This window comes from Mastigoproctus giganteus, chromosome 9 (assembly GCF_048544385.1).
Source record: "Mastigoproctus giganteus isolate SK-2022 chromosome 9, ASM4854438v1, whole genome shotgun sequence".
Classification (NCBI taxonomy): domain Eukaryota; kingdom Metazoa; phylum Arthropoda; class Arachnida; order Uropygi; family Thelyphonidae; genus Mastigoproctus; species Mastigoproctus giganteus.
In genome coordinates this window covers 182,750,745-182,767,795 of record NC_143583.1, presented here as the reverse complement: position 1 = coordinate 182,767,795, position 17,051 = coordinate 182,750,745, and the positions used below count along the sequence as shown (strand labels likewise).

General features: G+C 37.0%; 1 protein-coding gene across 6 annotated transcripts in view; it reads left to right on the top strand.

Annotated features, from left to right (window-relative positions):
• The window catches only part of Not1 (CCR4-NOT transcription complex subunit 1), a 710,948-nt gene that overhangs the window by 407,674 nt on the left and 286,223 nt on the right, over positions 1–17,051 (top strand). For all 6 annotated transcript variants that reach the window (XM_090381951.1, XM_090381950.1, XM_090381952.1 and 3 more), the window contains one exon: positions 3,011–3,145. In XM_090381951.1, coding sequence (XP_090238077.1) covers positions 3,011–3,145 — 135 coding nt within the window. The remainder of the gene's footprint in view (positions 1–3,010; positions 3,146–17,051) is intronic.

Below are 17,051 nucleotides of genomic sequence, written 5' to 3'. Positions count from 1 at the left end.
CCCCTAATGGTAGTTACCTCTTTGAGTAACTCCCACTTCAGAACACTGTGATCACTGCCACCTAGTGGTTCATTTATCTGCAGATTCTTAATGCATGAAGAATCACTACTGATAATCAAATCAAGAGTATTACTCCCTCTAGTTGCCTCCCGAACATGCTGATGTAGAAAACAGTCATCCAATAAATCCACAAAAGCCTTGCTAGTGTGTGAGTGACCAGCCCCCAAATTCCAGTCAATATCTGGGAAATTAAAATACCCCATTATAAGACTCTCTGATTTACTGGCCCACTCTATTTCTCCGTACAGTTTCTTATACTCATCAGAGTCATTAGGCCTATAGCACACTCCTACTCTCAATTTTGATCTCCCAATGCTTATGTTGCACCAAACTGACTCGACACTGCACTGTCCAGCGATGTCGACTGGCTTCACTTCCTTGGATTTTATGTGTTTCTTAACTAATAGCATAACCCCTCCTCCCTTCCTATCCTGTCTATCCTTTCTGTAGACATTGTACTCCCCAAATTCCAGTTCTGCATTCCTTATATCTGTGTGACACCACGTCTCTGAAATCCCAACAATATCTGCCTTTGATGTTTTGAGCAATACCTCAAATTCATCAAATTTATTTACTAAACTCCTAGCATTGGTGTACACGCAAGTATACATGCACCTGCTCTTCCTCTTAGCTACCCTAACACAACCCATGTGTTCACTTGTACCCCCATGATTCCCAGCAGTCTCTAAAATATCCTGCATCTTATTTTCCAGGCTGCTGCTCATTCCAATAGAAGCAGTGCAAGAATCACTTTCTCCTCTGCCAGTGGCTACTGTTAATCTATTAGTCCTTGTATCCCCCAATCTAGCAGTTTTCCGACCCACTTAACACTGCCTCGATAGCATCAGCAAACATTCTTGCACCCTTTCTATTTAAGTGTATCCCATCCCTGTAGAAGCAGTCTCTCCTGTTAACAAGTACAGACCAGGCTGAAAAAAATTCTACCCCCTGAGCCCTGCACAATCTTTCCAGGGCCGAATTGATCGACAGGGCTCTCATCATATACTCCCTCCTATCGTGTCTGGGCAGAATTGCAGACACTTTCAAATTCAACCCTAATTCACGGCTTTTTTTCATCAGTGACCTGTACTTGTTAAGTAATTCCGCCGGTCTCCTACTCTTAATATCATTAGTGCCAACGTGTACAACTATATCACCTTTTGTGCCCTGAAAAGATGATATCCGCTCTACATCGTCATCAACCTTTGCCCCTGGCAGACATACCCTGGTCCTGTTCCACCTATCCTTTTTACAAAGCATGTTTCCCGTTTCCCTGACAATTGAGTCACCAACAACTACTAGTTCCTTTGGGACCAGCGCATTCTGCCTTGGGGGTTGCCGCTGTGTTGCGCGATGGCCAAGTGCAAGCTCTGGCATTGGTGTGGGCAGCTGAGAGCTTGATGGGCCCCTTTCTTGTAATCCTTCGAGGGCATCCACCCCCTGTCCTTCAAGCTCTCATATAGGCCCATAACAACACTGGGTTGTCGCCTGATTTCCTTGCATCGCGCACATACAAAGACATCCCCCATGGCAGTATCATGTCCCATACCTGACTGCTCCGCAAACATCAAGCAAATAGTGCATCTTAAAGGCTGTGATTCAGAGGACAACTGCCCCCCCCCCCTCAGTTCTCCCCTGAGCCACAGCATTCCCATTAGCTTGAGCCTTTTGCTCTGCTGCTCTTGTTTGAGTCATGATTTCGATTTACTTTCAATAAAATTTCAATTTCTGTACAAAATTAAATCCTAAACTTGTATCCCAACACAGTTATAACGCTATATTTATGTTTCAGTAACGAGTGTTATCTACGAAATCTACGAGTGTTATCTACGAAATATTTATGTTTCAGTAACGAGTGTTATCTACGAAATCCCTTTATATAACTTCCGTATCAAGTTATGTATTAATTATTTATTTTTACTAATTATTTATGTTACGTAACCTAAGTGGTTATATGTATAGTTAAAAGTACAATTTAATTGCCAATGAAGTTCGACAAGATTAATAGATTTTACTGATTAATTTTCCCGTAACAATGGCGGCTATTTACGAACGGTAAACACCTGGATTTGATACCCTTTCCGATACTAAGTAATATCTACAAAATCTCTATCTAAGTTACTTTAAAGTTAAGTACCATAAATAGGAATATAAAGCTACTCTAGAAAATAAGTTAATATGTCAATTTAAACTAATAAAGCAGAAAATAAATCAGAAAAAACTTCTCTGTTCCAAGAGCGGCAGAAAGGCACGTCCGCACCGGCAACTACTGTCCTCAGTACTCCGGGTTGTCACAGTAAGTACATTACAGGCCACAAGATCGGTTCCTTACCATTAATTATGCATTTTTTTAAACTCAATTTAATTTTTGTTATTTATGTTCATATTAAGTTTTTTTATTTTTTTATTTTACATTTAATAATTAAATATGAAAATCCACCAAGTATTACATAATAACTAATAACATTCCTATTATATGGTTTTAATAGCATTGCTAAATTTTGAAGAAAATACATAAAACATAAGAAAACAATATAGAAAAATTGATTATTAAAAACAGGTTATTGTATTGTATTGTGAAACTGTATTTTGTGACATACTAATTTTAAACTTGGGGGACACAACACTTGAAAGTGTCTATGTGGCTGCAGCCCACATGTTATGAAAGAGTGGGCCACAGGTTGGACACTCCTCAATTATAATATTTTCTGATTAATGTAATAAGATAATATTACATGGGAGGTTATTAGTTTTCAACCTATGTATTGATATCATATTGAACTGAACAGAATACTAATAATGAAGCTTGATTGTTGTTGATATGAAAAGATGGAAATTGCCTTACTTAAAAACTCCATCTTTAATCAAGATTTATATATGTAATTTTCATGTTCAAGTGAGTCTTTATTAAATTCAATTAAACAAAATATTTTATTATTCTGATGCTCAGGTGTTCAAGCCCCCAAATCCATGGACAATGGGTATCATGAACCTTCTTGCAGAACTTCATCAAGAACCAGATCTTAAACTGAACTTGAAATTTGAAATAGAAGTGCTATGTAAAACACTAAATATTGATATCAATGTGAGTATTTAAATTTTGACTTGTCTAGTAAATTTTATGTCTGTAATAATTTCCAAACAGATTTTTAGAGTAGTCTCTGTAGCACACTCCACCAATCTCCCCATAAAATCTCTATAGAAGTAATGCTTACAATTCTTGTTAATTCAAACAGCAACAGATTTATACAATAGTACACTTGGGCTTGCACATTCCAATAATCTCCTATAAAATCTCCATAGATATAATGCTTAAAATTCTTGTTAATTCAAACTGCATTTTAATGCACTCAACTAAATATTTTTGCTGTTGGGTCACATAAATCTAGGGCAAGACAAAATATTTCTGGTCTAAACTGAAGTGGGCAGAGAGCATGCTCGCTTACTTTCTCTCTCTCTGAATCACTTTGACAAGGTTATGAGCGTATTTTGGATTTGATATTATTTTCAGAGTAGTTGTATGTATACTTTGAAAGTTTCAGTACTATTCAGGATTGCACCAAAAGTAAACTAAAGATAAAGAATAAAAATAATCCTATTGAATTTGGGATTCCTCTTAACATATCTTCCAAATAAGAACACAATTTAATAACGAGCAGAACATGCCTTATCCCTTAGCAAATGAATGAGAGGTGCATGCTATCCATATACAGGTATCCCTTTGACTTAAGACAGGGTTCCGTTTCACCACTTTAGTCATAAGTCGAATTTCATATAAAAATATTAAGGGTATACAAATACATAGCAAAAAATAATGAACATAAATTACCTAAATGTTAATGGACTTTTTTCTTTTAATGTTTCATATACAAATACATAAGAAAATTTGTGTATGCACACATAAATTAAAATAACTGGAAAAAGCATTCATCTTCTTACTCATCTAAATCATCCATGTTTTCATTTGAAAAAGACATTGGTTCATCTTGAAGTTTATCGGCAAGGGAGGTAGAAGTGCTTTTTTTAAGAATGTCAAATTTTAGCTGAAAAGTTTGCCTCCCTTTTCTTTTCATTCTAAACTTCTCTACAACATGCAAAAGCTTTCTGAATTAAGCATTTGAGAACCTTTCAGTATTTGAGGCCATATTTTCAATTTTTTGCATTCCCATTATTTACTTGGCTAAAGGCAGCAATTTAATTTTTTTTCTTCTTTAAACAACACATCAGAATCATTCTTGAAGATATCATCAGCTTTCCAGTCTGCACTTATTGCTTTGCCACTTATATCCTTGTTATTAAAATTTTCACAATTATTTACTTGGCCAAAGGCAGCAATTTATTTTTTTTTTCTTCTTTAAACAACACATCAAAATCATTCTTGAAGATATCATCAGCTTTCCAATCTTCACTTATTGCTTTGCCACTTATATTCTTATTATTAAAATCTTCACGATTTTTGAACCTTTCAAACCAGCCACATCTTGTGTTAAAACTCTGGTCATAGCATTCACAACACCTTCCCTTCTTTTTAAGTCTTTGAAAATACTGCGTGCTTTAGTTTGGATAGTCATGAAACTTAGTGGAATATGTTTTTGAATTAGATCTTCCATCCAAATCGTTCACAATTTCCAATTTGTGTATGGGTGTTTTTTTTTTTTTTTTTGTATCTTATTATTGTAGTTTATTGGTGCTGATTCTCTCACTGCCTCTCAGATTTGCTCTTTGTTCTTTAAAATGTTAGAAATTATAATGTGCAATAATTGTATCACTCTCATGTTGCTTTATTAATTTTATTTTTGTCTCTTTTTAAGTCTATTGTATTTCTCTTATTGCATTTTTCCCCTCACTGGCCATAAGCATTTGATATAGATACAAATTAAAAACCAAAATACCAAGCCACAAGTAAATGATAAAAAATGAGAGATAATTTTTTATCAATTTAAGCCACAGAAGCCACAGAAGAACATTGCTGCTTGGCAGCTAACCAATACAAAACAGTTTGTCACATGATGGGATATGTTTTCACGTATTGATTGTGTCATTGACCAGTATTCTCTGCAGTCTTGAAAAATCTTGATTTTTTTTTTTTTTTTTTTTTTTCCCCCCTCTCTCTCCCTAAACATGTACTTCATGGTCATAAGTTGAGGGATACCTGTATAAACGAATGAGCATTCAAGTGGGTTTTTTCACTGCCAAGAAAAGAACATTGCTTTGAGTCAACTTATTTGTAAAAAAGCCAAATAGTTTGCTAATGATCTTTATTATGGAGGCCATTATTGGATTTCCAGTGGTTTCAAGTAAACTCACAGAAAAGTCATAATATTGTTTTCAGAAACAGTTGTGGAGTAGGTTCAAATAGTAATTATTGGCACAAATTTATATGATGAAATTCTTAGATTTTAGACCTAATGACGTACAACTGAGACAGGATGGATTTATTTAAGTGTTTCTTGATAAAACAATGACAGTGATGGCAATTCTTGTCATGGTAAGTGAATGACATATTGCAATGAATGTAATGAATGGAACAGAAAGACTATCCTCCCTAATGGTTCAAAAATCTTTGAAGGTGTGATTTTTCTTGCGGTTTAAAAGTGTAAAAATTTTACACTTTTAACCTTACACAGCCATTAACTTTTACCATCTAAGAAAGAATGTCTCTAAGGAGTTAAATCTCCATTAAGCATGTGCATATATGTTATACTTGCAAAAAACAATCATAGCATATAAATACAACACACACACACACACACACACACACACACACACACACACACACACACACACACAGTCCAGTCGGAACATGACCGCCCTGTGTTTTTACAGTCTGCCGTTTCTCCCTGCCTGGTAGCACACTTGTTGTTGTGAGAACCAGTAAATATGATATTGCAGATTTGAGGAAGGGATGATTGTTAGATATTGGTTGAATGGTAGTAGCATTTCAGAAGCTGCAATTCTTGTGAGCTATTTGCAGAGTGCCATAGTTAAGGTGTTCCTAGAGTGGGCAGATAGTGAACAGAGCACCAGTCGCCAGACCAGTGACAAGTACCCATGCCTTATCGATGGTTGTGGTGAATGTAGGCTTCCCACTTTGTACAAGCTAATCAACGTTAAACAGAAAATGATGGAATGTCTGGCCATGGACTTTAACCAGAGGACAACAAATCCTCCTCTATATGAGCCTCTGGAGAAGGCACCCATTTAAAGTATACTTACTTCCACTCATTGCCAATGATGCCTAAAGTTCAAATTTGAATGGTGTCATTGAACCATTGGCGACTGGAAAAAAAAAAAAAAAAGGTGCCTTTTCTGATGAATCGTGTTTCCTGGTCGTCCAACAGAAACAGGCAGGTGTCAGCAGTGTTTTGGTATTAGGGGTATTTTTCTGGGAATCCCTCGGAGCTCTCATATCCCTAGACCACATTCTGAATGCTAAAAACTATCTGTCTATTGTGACTAATCAGGTACACCTCCCCCCCTTTGTATGACCTTGTTATTGCACTATTTCATATAAATTAGGTTTGTATAGCATTAGAATAGAGAAGAAACAAACACTTTTTCTCTAATGATACAGAGAACTCTACTTTTAAAACAAAATGCTGTGGAACACATCCGTGGCATTCCTGAATGGCACTGGTGTGTTCCAGCATAATGTTCCGTGCCACATTGTCAGTATTGTTCAAGAGTTCTTCAACAAACACAAAGTGACTTCCAGGTGCTATCTTGACCACACACACTGTGTTGGGTTTTTTTAGGGGTTTTTTTTTTTTTTTTTTGGTGGGGAGACCTAAATCTGATGGATACTTTACATTTCATGCTCTTCATACAACCTTCGAACAAGGGAAGGGATTGATAATACAGTCGATTCCGGTTATTTGGGACACATCGGGACTAGTGCATTTTGGCCCGAATATGCGGCTGCCCCAATTATCCGAAGTTTCATGTAAATAGTTAAAAATACAATGTACCCCCCCCCCTTTACAATTAGTTCACTGTACAATCAAATCACATTAAGACGAATTCAACATAGTAAAGAACCGTTCACTATACGATGTGCAGTAAACGCCGGTCATTGTGATCACGTTTGTGAATTGAATTTTAATTCTATTAAACAGCAATTCTAATTAGCAAAAAATAGGAGGAATGTTATCCACAGGCTATAAAAGCAAAGATATATTAAGCACAAATTTACCCTTTATAACCTTACCAATTAAAAAATTAAATGATATGTGAAAATCAGAAGAATATATGCAATAATCGGATAATTAATACGTACTGGAATATGTACATACTAACTAGTTGACATTTCTGTTCACTGACATTTGTCGTTGGGGGTTAAAATTTAAAACAGTAAAAAGATAAGCGATCAATAACAAAGAACACGGCAGACACTAATTGCAAGTAACACAATACACGCAAGTGAGAACGGAGTAACGAGTTACAAAGCTTTAAAAATAGGAATGAAGAGAAGATCTGAAAATTAATTTTTTTATATGATTGAATATTCCATGGAAGTGTAAACACATTTTACCATAATAACCCACAGAATTCCAGCTGTCGGTATTATCACAAATTCAGTAAGATCAAGTTTACTACTCGTTTATGATTGCACTAACAGAAAAGCCCAATAAACAGGTGACTGCTAATTGTTTTATGGTTGTGACCTCCAGAATTTCGACCGTACCATGTGGTACCGTCGGAGACAATAGTAGGGTAATCTCCAGTGCTGCGGTCTCCTGCCCCGATTAAACGGCATGCTATCCCAATTAAGTGAAGTAAACCCTGGCTATTTTCTCGATTGGTTTCTGTTTTTTAAGATTTGCCCCAAATAACCGGAATCCACGTATAATGGAATAGGCTTAGATTCCAGAACTACACCTCATGCCTCATTCAAAGACCAAATTTATTCCATCCTTAGAATGGGTGCAAGAGCTCGGGTTGAAGCAGGAAAATTCTCCCACTTAGCAGTAATGTCCTTAGATGTAACTGAGTTTTGAAATATTGCTGTGCTTTTCTCCACCACAACACTACATCGTTGAACCAGCCAGACTTCCCCCAGTAATTTTTTATACTTATGCACTTATTGACCAGGCCAACCTTATTCTCAGTTTCTGTTCCCCAAAGATTGCCAGGTATAAAATTCCCACTTTTAGAACTCCACACAAAGAAAACATGCTAAGTGTTGCATAAACTCTGATCTCTTTGCATTCACAAAAATATTCTAGAATAGCTGACTATTGGAATTTCCAAGATATCTATTCTGTGTAGAGATGCATGTCTTTTTTTTTTTTTTTTTTCCAGTGATCTTTTCTCCAGATCAGAGTATCTGGAGCAGTTGTCACCTAGCAGAGATTGCAATCTCGTGCATTCTATTCATATTTTCATCCTCTGTTTCTGTCTTTTGTAATTAATTTTGGAATTAAAATTGTTTTAATTCAGAATTAAAACAATTTTAAATTCTTTATATCCAAAAAATCATTTCGGGTTCTCTCCATCCATTATAATGACATGCAACTTCCTTGCCTATAACCAAAGTTATAGGCATGGGATCTCTAACATTTGGGCAGGCAGGCTTGGAGATGCATTGGTGGGTCCATATATTTTGCCGAATAGGCTGACAGGACCTCTGTACCGTGAGTTGTTAGAAAATTTTGTAGAAAACACTCTTCCAAATTTATTAGACGTTCCACTCGAGAGAAGAATGCACGTGTAGTTTATGCACGATGAAGCTCCGCCACATTTTAGTTTTGTGGCCCAAGAATATCTTAATCATAACTTTCGTGAGAGGCAGATAGGTCGTGGTGGATTAGCATTAGCATTAGTAGAGGTATATGATGCAAGAAAGCAAGCTTATGCAGCATCAGCCAACCCCCCCCCCCCCATTTCATCCCTCCATTCTTTCCAAATGAGTGTCCAGCTCAGCCTTAAATTTATTTAGGCTATTAGCTTCCACAACAAAAGATGGAAGCCTGTTCCCCCAATCAACTACCCACTGGCAAATTTACGCACATTTATTCCATAACTACCTTTCCTCAGTTTGAAACTATGCCCCCTCAGGTTCTTAGTCTGAGCAAGACAAAGAATCCCATCAGCATTCAGCTTGCTCAACCCATTCAAGGCCTTATACATCTCAATCAGATCACCTTCCAGGTGCCTACTCTCCAGGCGCTGCAGTTTGCAGAACTTAAGCCTTTCTTGGGAAGAGCACCCCTTTGTTCCCCTCACCAATCTTGTTGCCCATCTTTGTACTTGTTCTAGCAACTCAACATCCTTCCTAAATGAGGCCTCCAGACCTGTACACAGTAATCTAGGTGTGGCCTGACCATTGTCTTGTATAATGGGATTATCACCTCCCTGTCCCTGCTAGCAAAATTCCTATATATCATTGACAAGACTCCATGACCTGCCCTGGCAGCCCGTCTGCACTACTCAGCAAACTTCATATTTGGCTGCACAGTTACACCCAGGTCTTTTTCACTTTCCACTTACCACCCAGTTGGTGCGTTTCTTTTCGGTTATTGCTACCCGTATGCAGTACTTTGCATTTGTTAGTGTTAAACTCCAGTTGCCACTTCTCAGCCCATTTCTCCAACTTATCTAGATCCAGTTGGAGTAGCATACTGTCATTACTGTCGTTAACAACCCTGCCAATCTTTGTATCATCTGCAAACTTGGACATTAAACCTGATATACCTTCATCAATATCATTGATAAATATACAAAACAACAATGGGCTGAACACCGAACTCTGGGGAACTCCACTAATAACATTTGTTTACGAAGAGCTGTGTCCATTGATTACCACTCTATTGTCTCCCACTCAACCCTACCTTTATCCATTGTAGCAGCTTACCCTTGATGCCATACCTAACCAATTTGTACAGCAGTCTTCCATGTGCAACAGTATCAAAAGCTTTCCTGAAATCCAAATATATGATATCAAAATTATTTTTGGCATTCAGTTCCTTTGTGACCACATCATAGTAAGCAATCAAATTGGTCAGACAAGACCTACCTTTGACAAACCCATGCTGTGTCTTAACTCTTACTGCAGTCTTGTCTAGATGATCCTGCAATGCTTCTTTAATCAGTGATTCCATTATTTTCCCCAGAACACAAGTTAAACTAACAGGTCTGTAGTTACTTGTGTCACCTTTTGAACCTCTTTTGTGAATTGGTGATACATTTGCACACCTCCAGTCCATGGGGACCTCCCCTGAGTCCAAGAAAGCTCTCACTAGAGCTTCCTTGACTAGTTGCATAGCCGCCTCGATCGTCTGATTTAAATTCCCTTAGTTTTTATTTGTGGGGTCACTTCAAATCAGTAGTGTATTCTAGTCCAGTAGAAAGTGTTGAAGAATTATGGGCATGCATTTTGAACGCCTGTTGTGATTACTTTGTGTAGTTATGGTAAGCTACATTCATGCTCAAGTAAAATCGATTTCTCGGAAAAAAGCAGTTTGCGGACTTTTTTCTCAAATTCGAGGTGTTGAATATGCCTGTAGATTTTTTGACACTTGTTTAGAATCACCCTGTATTAGCATAAATTGGATAGTGTTCTTTAGTCTAACATAACATAACATAACACAGTAGAAAAATTTGTTGCATTTTGCTTGCTTGGCCAATTCTTTTCTAAGTGCTTGCCCAAAGGCTGGCGATTGATTTGGCAGAATTGTGATCAAAAGGCAAGAGAAGTAGAACATTTGGAATCTGATGATAGTAGTTTTATCAACTCTATGAATGTATTGAAGTGCTGCCCTACAAGTGTAGGGCTTGGTCTTATTACTCCAAGGGCCTTGTTAAGGAGATTTGGTGTTCATTTCTATATGAACTAAAAGTGATCCTGTCATCTTCTCCAATGAACAACTTTTCATTATCAAGCTGAATTAATTTTTAGCTAATTAATTGCAAGAATGCAGTGCCAGTGTATGCACATTAGCTGTTGTTTACAAAAAATCATTACTCTAAAATAGATAGATTAGAAGAAATTGCATCTCGCAACAAATAAAAGATTGATCTAATCTTAGAAATTAAAAAAATATTCTTGATTATAAAAAAACAAGTGTCTACATAACCAAGAACAAGAGTTAATTTCTAACATCTTGATTTTTTGACAGAAATAGTCAAAAGTTGAAAATTTTATATTATGCTACTGCTATAGGTATTTCAACAAGGTAAGTAGATTGATTAAAATCAGATAAGAACAATATTAGACTTCGTGGTTCTTATATATTTGTGTCACCAAATAAGAATTTTAAAAAAAGATTAAGAATTCGTGACATCACAGTGAAGTGAAAAGACCATATGAATATGGCAGACCTAAAGAGTATTTCATAATTTGGTGTCATCTCTTCAAGAAGCTCATGGTGTGTCCTGAAGTGCCTTGGCCAACCCACATTGTGATCCCTGCTTTATATAGTGGTCTTCTGTGACAGTTGTTTCATATTGGCACTCATTTCAGGAGGCCTGGATTCGATTCCCATTGATGCCTTCATCCAGGAATCAATGGAACTTACCCAGCACCTCTGTAGCCAGGTGGGCAGGAGCAGCAGTGCGTAGCACATGCTTCTTGATTAGACTGGGGTTCGAGCCCGTGACCACCAAATGCGGAGGATGCGGAAAGGTCAGGGAATGACCACCGCATATCCCCGGAGCAATATGGCCTTAGTTGCTAATGCTCCTAAAAACCAAATAACAAACAATCGATCAATGGAACTTGAACCCAGACCTCTTAAAATTTTCTAAAGTCCTCTATAATTGAGGCTGTAATTTACCATTCTCAGGCAGTGGGAGCAGTGTTTTCCCTATTAGGGTTTCCTCCTGGGAGTTATCCTAGGCTTCTGGCCTGCACATGTAAATCAGTCTGTGAACACACTCCTTCCTACAGACAATTAGGAATAAAACAGTATGATCTAAATACCTAAAAAAAATAATAATAATAATAAAAACATGATAGAAAAGAATTTCACCGACAATCACTTGTCTGAGTCAGCCAGTCTTGATTCATATTTCTTAAGAAAACGTTTTCTGGAGATTATTAAAATAAATATTATTTAAATGGAAATAAAGACTACCGAACTGAAAATTGTTGGTTGAAAGCTATGTTTACAAAATGCAGGATTAATTATTTAACAAATATCAAAAGATAACAAGAAAACCTTTCTTACATCTAAAGAAAATAGACTAGAAGGCAGTTTTGATTGATCCATTAAAGGTGCACCCTTAGTTCATATAGAAATGAACATCAAATCTCCTTAACAAGGCCCTTGGAGTAATAAGACCAAGCCCTACACTTGTAGGGCAGCACTTTAATACATTCATAGAGTTGATAAAACTACTAATATCCTGCATAATCAAGTGAAAGTTATCACATAGAAATGAAAGGCAAAAAATTTCACCTTAATTTCTGTTTTTACCTATTAATCCTGATACATTTTCTTTTTAATATATTAATGGAAAATTATTCAAGTCTAAAAGTAGTCAGGGGGAAAAAATGGCTTGAAGAAAGTAACATTATGTCAAGTGATTTTATGCCTAAATCAGAATTTACTGCTTGTAATTAGTAACATGTTGATTCACTGCTAAATATCCAGGACATACTATTCGCAGGCTGCCTCCTCATACCACTCAAAATTAAGTCCTGTTGATGAAGTTTGGATACAGGAATTATGGCTTGCTGTCAAAAAGAAAAAGTGTAGCAACCAAACTGAATATTTTGAAAGACAATGTATTCTGAATCAGAAATTGAAAAAATATTAACTAATATTGCAGATGAATCATCAGAAACCATGTGAAGAGGAATATAATTTGGTCTGATGTCAGTGAAAATTTTGTATACTTTTCATTTATAGAAGTTAATTTTCTATATACGAGATTCGCAAATACAATACAAAAGCCACCTCTTGCAAATTTTTAGGTTACTGTTAACTAATTTTTGTACACTAGTAATAAATATTGTTATTTTATATGAACTATTTATTTTTACTTCTTTCATATAACATATGATGATGCACTTCATGTGACCTACTATACCCATTACATTGAAATAGACTAATTCATACATGCTTTGTTCGTTGATTTTCCAGAGTTCACCTCATTTGTCATCCTCAGTTTTTATTCTTAATGAAGTTAATATTGAACCCATGAAGGCCCAAGTACATATAAGAAATATATGCATGATGCACAGTAGCTGACTGGTGATTTCGCACTCTTTGTAATGCGAAAAATGTTCGAAAATAATTTCCGGATCTGTGCTCATTAATAGTATTTTTAATAGTGATTTTTTTATAGGAATTATTTCATTTAAATGAAGCAATTCCAGTGAGTTTTGTGAATAATTTCCTTTGGCATATTTTGTCTGGATTGCAGCAATACAATATCCAGCAGTAGTCTGCCAATATATGTTCATTTTAGAAACCTTGGTAGTGATTTTTCCATTGATTTAATGTCTTGTTGGAATCATTCCCCCAGCTCATCACTCACTCTACTAAAGTTTTTGCTGGTCTAATTAAGTTTTTAATTAGAACTAAAAGCATGGTGGGCTTTAAAATGGTTTTATTGAAACTTTTTTTTAGGTAACCACAAATCTGGATATAAAGAAATGGCACATCATATGATGCTGAAACTTCATTGTAAATGCAATTAGCATTAGTATTAGCAAAGACACATGATTCAAGAAAGCAAACTTATATAGCATCAGCCAAAAGAAAACACACCCTTCTCATTTCATCCATCCACTCACTCCAAATGTTTGTCTAGTTCTGCCATAAATCTATTTAACCTATCAACAACATATGGAAGTTTGTTCCAGCAATCAACCACCCACTGGCTAAAGGGAAATTTCTGCACATCTATCCTACAACTGTCTTTCCTCAATTTGAATTTATGTTCTCTCAGACGATTATTCTGAGCAAAAGGAAAAATCCCATCAGCATTGGGCATGCTCAAACCATTCAAGGCTTTATACACCTCAATCAGATCATCTCGCAGGTGCCTAGTCTCCAGACACTAATTTGCAAAACATAAGCCTTTCTTCGTAAGAGCAACCCTTTGTTCCATTCACTACTCTTGTTGCCCTTCTCTGTACTCGTACCAACAGCTCTACGTCCTTCTTAAAATGAGGTCTCCAGATACTCAAGGTACTGTATACAGATCTGGAGACTTCATTACTGTACTGTATACAGATCTGGAGGCCTGACCATTGCCTTATAGAAGAGGATAATCACCTCCTTATCCCTGTTAGAAAAATTCCTGTATATCATTGAAAAGACACCATATGTTACTCTTGCAGACTGTCTGCTCTGCTCAGAAAACTTCATATCTAGCTGCACAATTACCCCAAGGTCTCTTTCATTCTCCACTGCCCTGAGTGTAACACCACATAGTTGGTACATTTCTCTAGGGTTACTACTACCCATATGCAGTACTTTACATTTGTCAATGTTAAACTTCAGTTGCTACCTCTCAGCCCACCTGCTCAACTTTTCTAGATCCTGTTGCAGCATGTACTGTCATTGTCATTATCAACCCTGCCGACCTTCGTATCGTCTGCAAACTTGGACATTAAGCCTGATATACCATCATCAATATCATTAATAAATACAGAAAACAACAATGGACACATCAATGAACCCTGGGGGACTCCAGTAATAACATTAGTCCACAAAGAGCGGTTTCCATTGATTACCACTCTGTCTTCTCCCACTCAACCATCCCTTTATCCATAACAGCAATTTGCCTCCAATCCCACACTGATCCAATTTGTGCAGCAGTCTTCCATGTGCAACAGTATCAAAAGCGTTTGTAAGATCCAAATATATGATATCAAAATTATTCTTTGCATCCAGTTCCTTTGTGACCACATCATAGTATTCAATCAAATTGGTCAGACAAGACTTCCCCTTTACAAATCCATGCTGTGTTCGAGCTATAACTAAAGTCTTGTCTATATGATCCTGCAGTGCTTCTTTTACCAGTGCCTCCATTAATTTTCCTGGAACAGAAGTCAAACTAACATGTCTATAATTACTTGTGTCGCCCTTTGATCCTTCTTTGTGAATTGAGGTCACATTTGCACATCTCCAGTCCATGGGTACCTTCCCTGAGTCCAAGGAAGCTCTCATAATTATGGCTGAGGGTTTGCTTACTTCCTTTGCTGCCTTCTTTAATATAACTGGATAGATCCCATCCACCCTGAGTGCCTTTTTTTATGTTTATCTTCAATTTCTCCTCCACTTTCCTCTCAATTATTACAAAATCATCGAACTCACTGCCAGAGTTTAACTCACCGCTGGCATTCCCCTCCCTGAATAACTCCTCATGTGTGAATGTAGATGCAAAATACTCATTTAGTTTGTTAGCCACCTGAGCAAGATCATCAACAGTTGAACCATCAATATCCAGTGGACCTATTTGATTCATCCCTTTCCTTCTAGAGTTTACATAGGTAAAGAACTCTGCTCTTTTTTTTTTTTTTTTTTTTTTTTTTTGCATCCTTTGCCAAAGATTTCTCATAATCTGCCTTTCCCTGCCTAACCTCCTTTGGGACTTAGTTACAGACCTGCTCATACCTATCATAGGCTTCCGTGTCACCTGTTAATTTATACGTATCCCATGCAGTTTTCTTCTCTGCCACATGTCTAATTATTTCATCTGACATCCGTTTAGGTCTATACCTTGAACAATATTTCTTAGTTGGTATGAAATGCCTAGTAGCTTCTAAGATTAATTCTTTGAATGCTTCCCATTTTGAATTTGCTGTTGGTAACATCATCAGTTGTTCCCACTGTATAGAATTTAAATACTTTCTCAGACCATCGTAGTTGCCTTTACGAAAGCAAATACCCTTCCCTTTACCCCTGATGTAGTGACCTCTGAGTAAATCCCACTTCAGCACACTGTGATCACTGCCGCCTAGTGGTTCCTTTATCTGCTGATTCTTAACGCATGAAGAATCACTACTGATAATCAGATCAAGAGTTAACTCCCTCTAGTTGCCTCCCAAACCTGCTGCTTATAAAACAATCATCCAATAAACTCACAAATGCCTTACTAGTATGTGAGTGACAAACCCACAAATTCCAGTCAATATCCGGGAAATTAAAATTCCCCATTAGAAGACTGATTTACTGGCCAACTCTATTGTTTATTATACTCATCAGAATCATTAGGCCTATAACACACTACTCTCAATTTTGCTTTCCTGATGCTTATATCACACCAAACTGACTCGACACTGCACTGTCCAGCCATGTCAACTGGCTGTACTTCCTTGGATTCTGTGTGTTTCTTAACCAATAGCATAACTCCTCCTCCCTTTCAATCCTGTCTATCTTTCCTGTATTACCCAAATTCCAGTTCTGCATTCCTTATATCTGTGTGACACCACTTCTCTGTTATCCCAACAATATCTGCTTTTGAAATCTTGACTAGCACCTCAAATTCATCAAATTTATTTACCAAACTCCTTGGTGTACATGCAAGAATACATGCACCTGTTTTTGTTCTTAGCTATGCTAACACAGCCCATGTATTTACTTGTTCCCCTATGACTCCCAGCAGTCTCTGGAATCTGCACCTTGTTTTTAAGGCTGCTGCTCATTTCAATACAAGCCGTGGAAGAATCACTTTCACCTCCACCAGTGGCTACTGTTAATCTATTAGTCCATGTATCCCTCCAACCCACCTAATTCTGCTTCGATAGTATCAGCAAATATTCTTGAACCCTTTCTATTAAAGTGTATCCCATCCCTGTAGAAGCAGTCTCTCCTGTCAACAAGCACAGATCACCCCTGAAAAAAATTCTACCCCTTGAGTCTTGCACAGATCTCTCCAGGGCCGAATTGATTGACAAGGTTCTCATAATATATTCCCTCCTATCGTTTCTGGCCAGAATTGCAGACACTTTCACATTCAACCCTAACTCGCAACTTTTTTTCAACATTGACCTGTACTTGTTGAGTAAATCTGCAGATCTCTTACACTTAATGTCA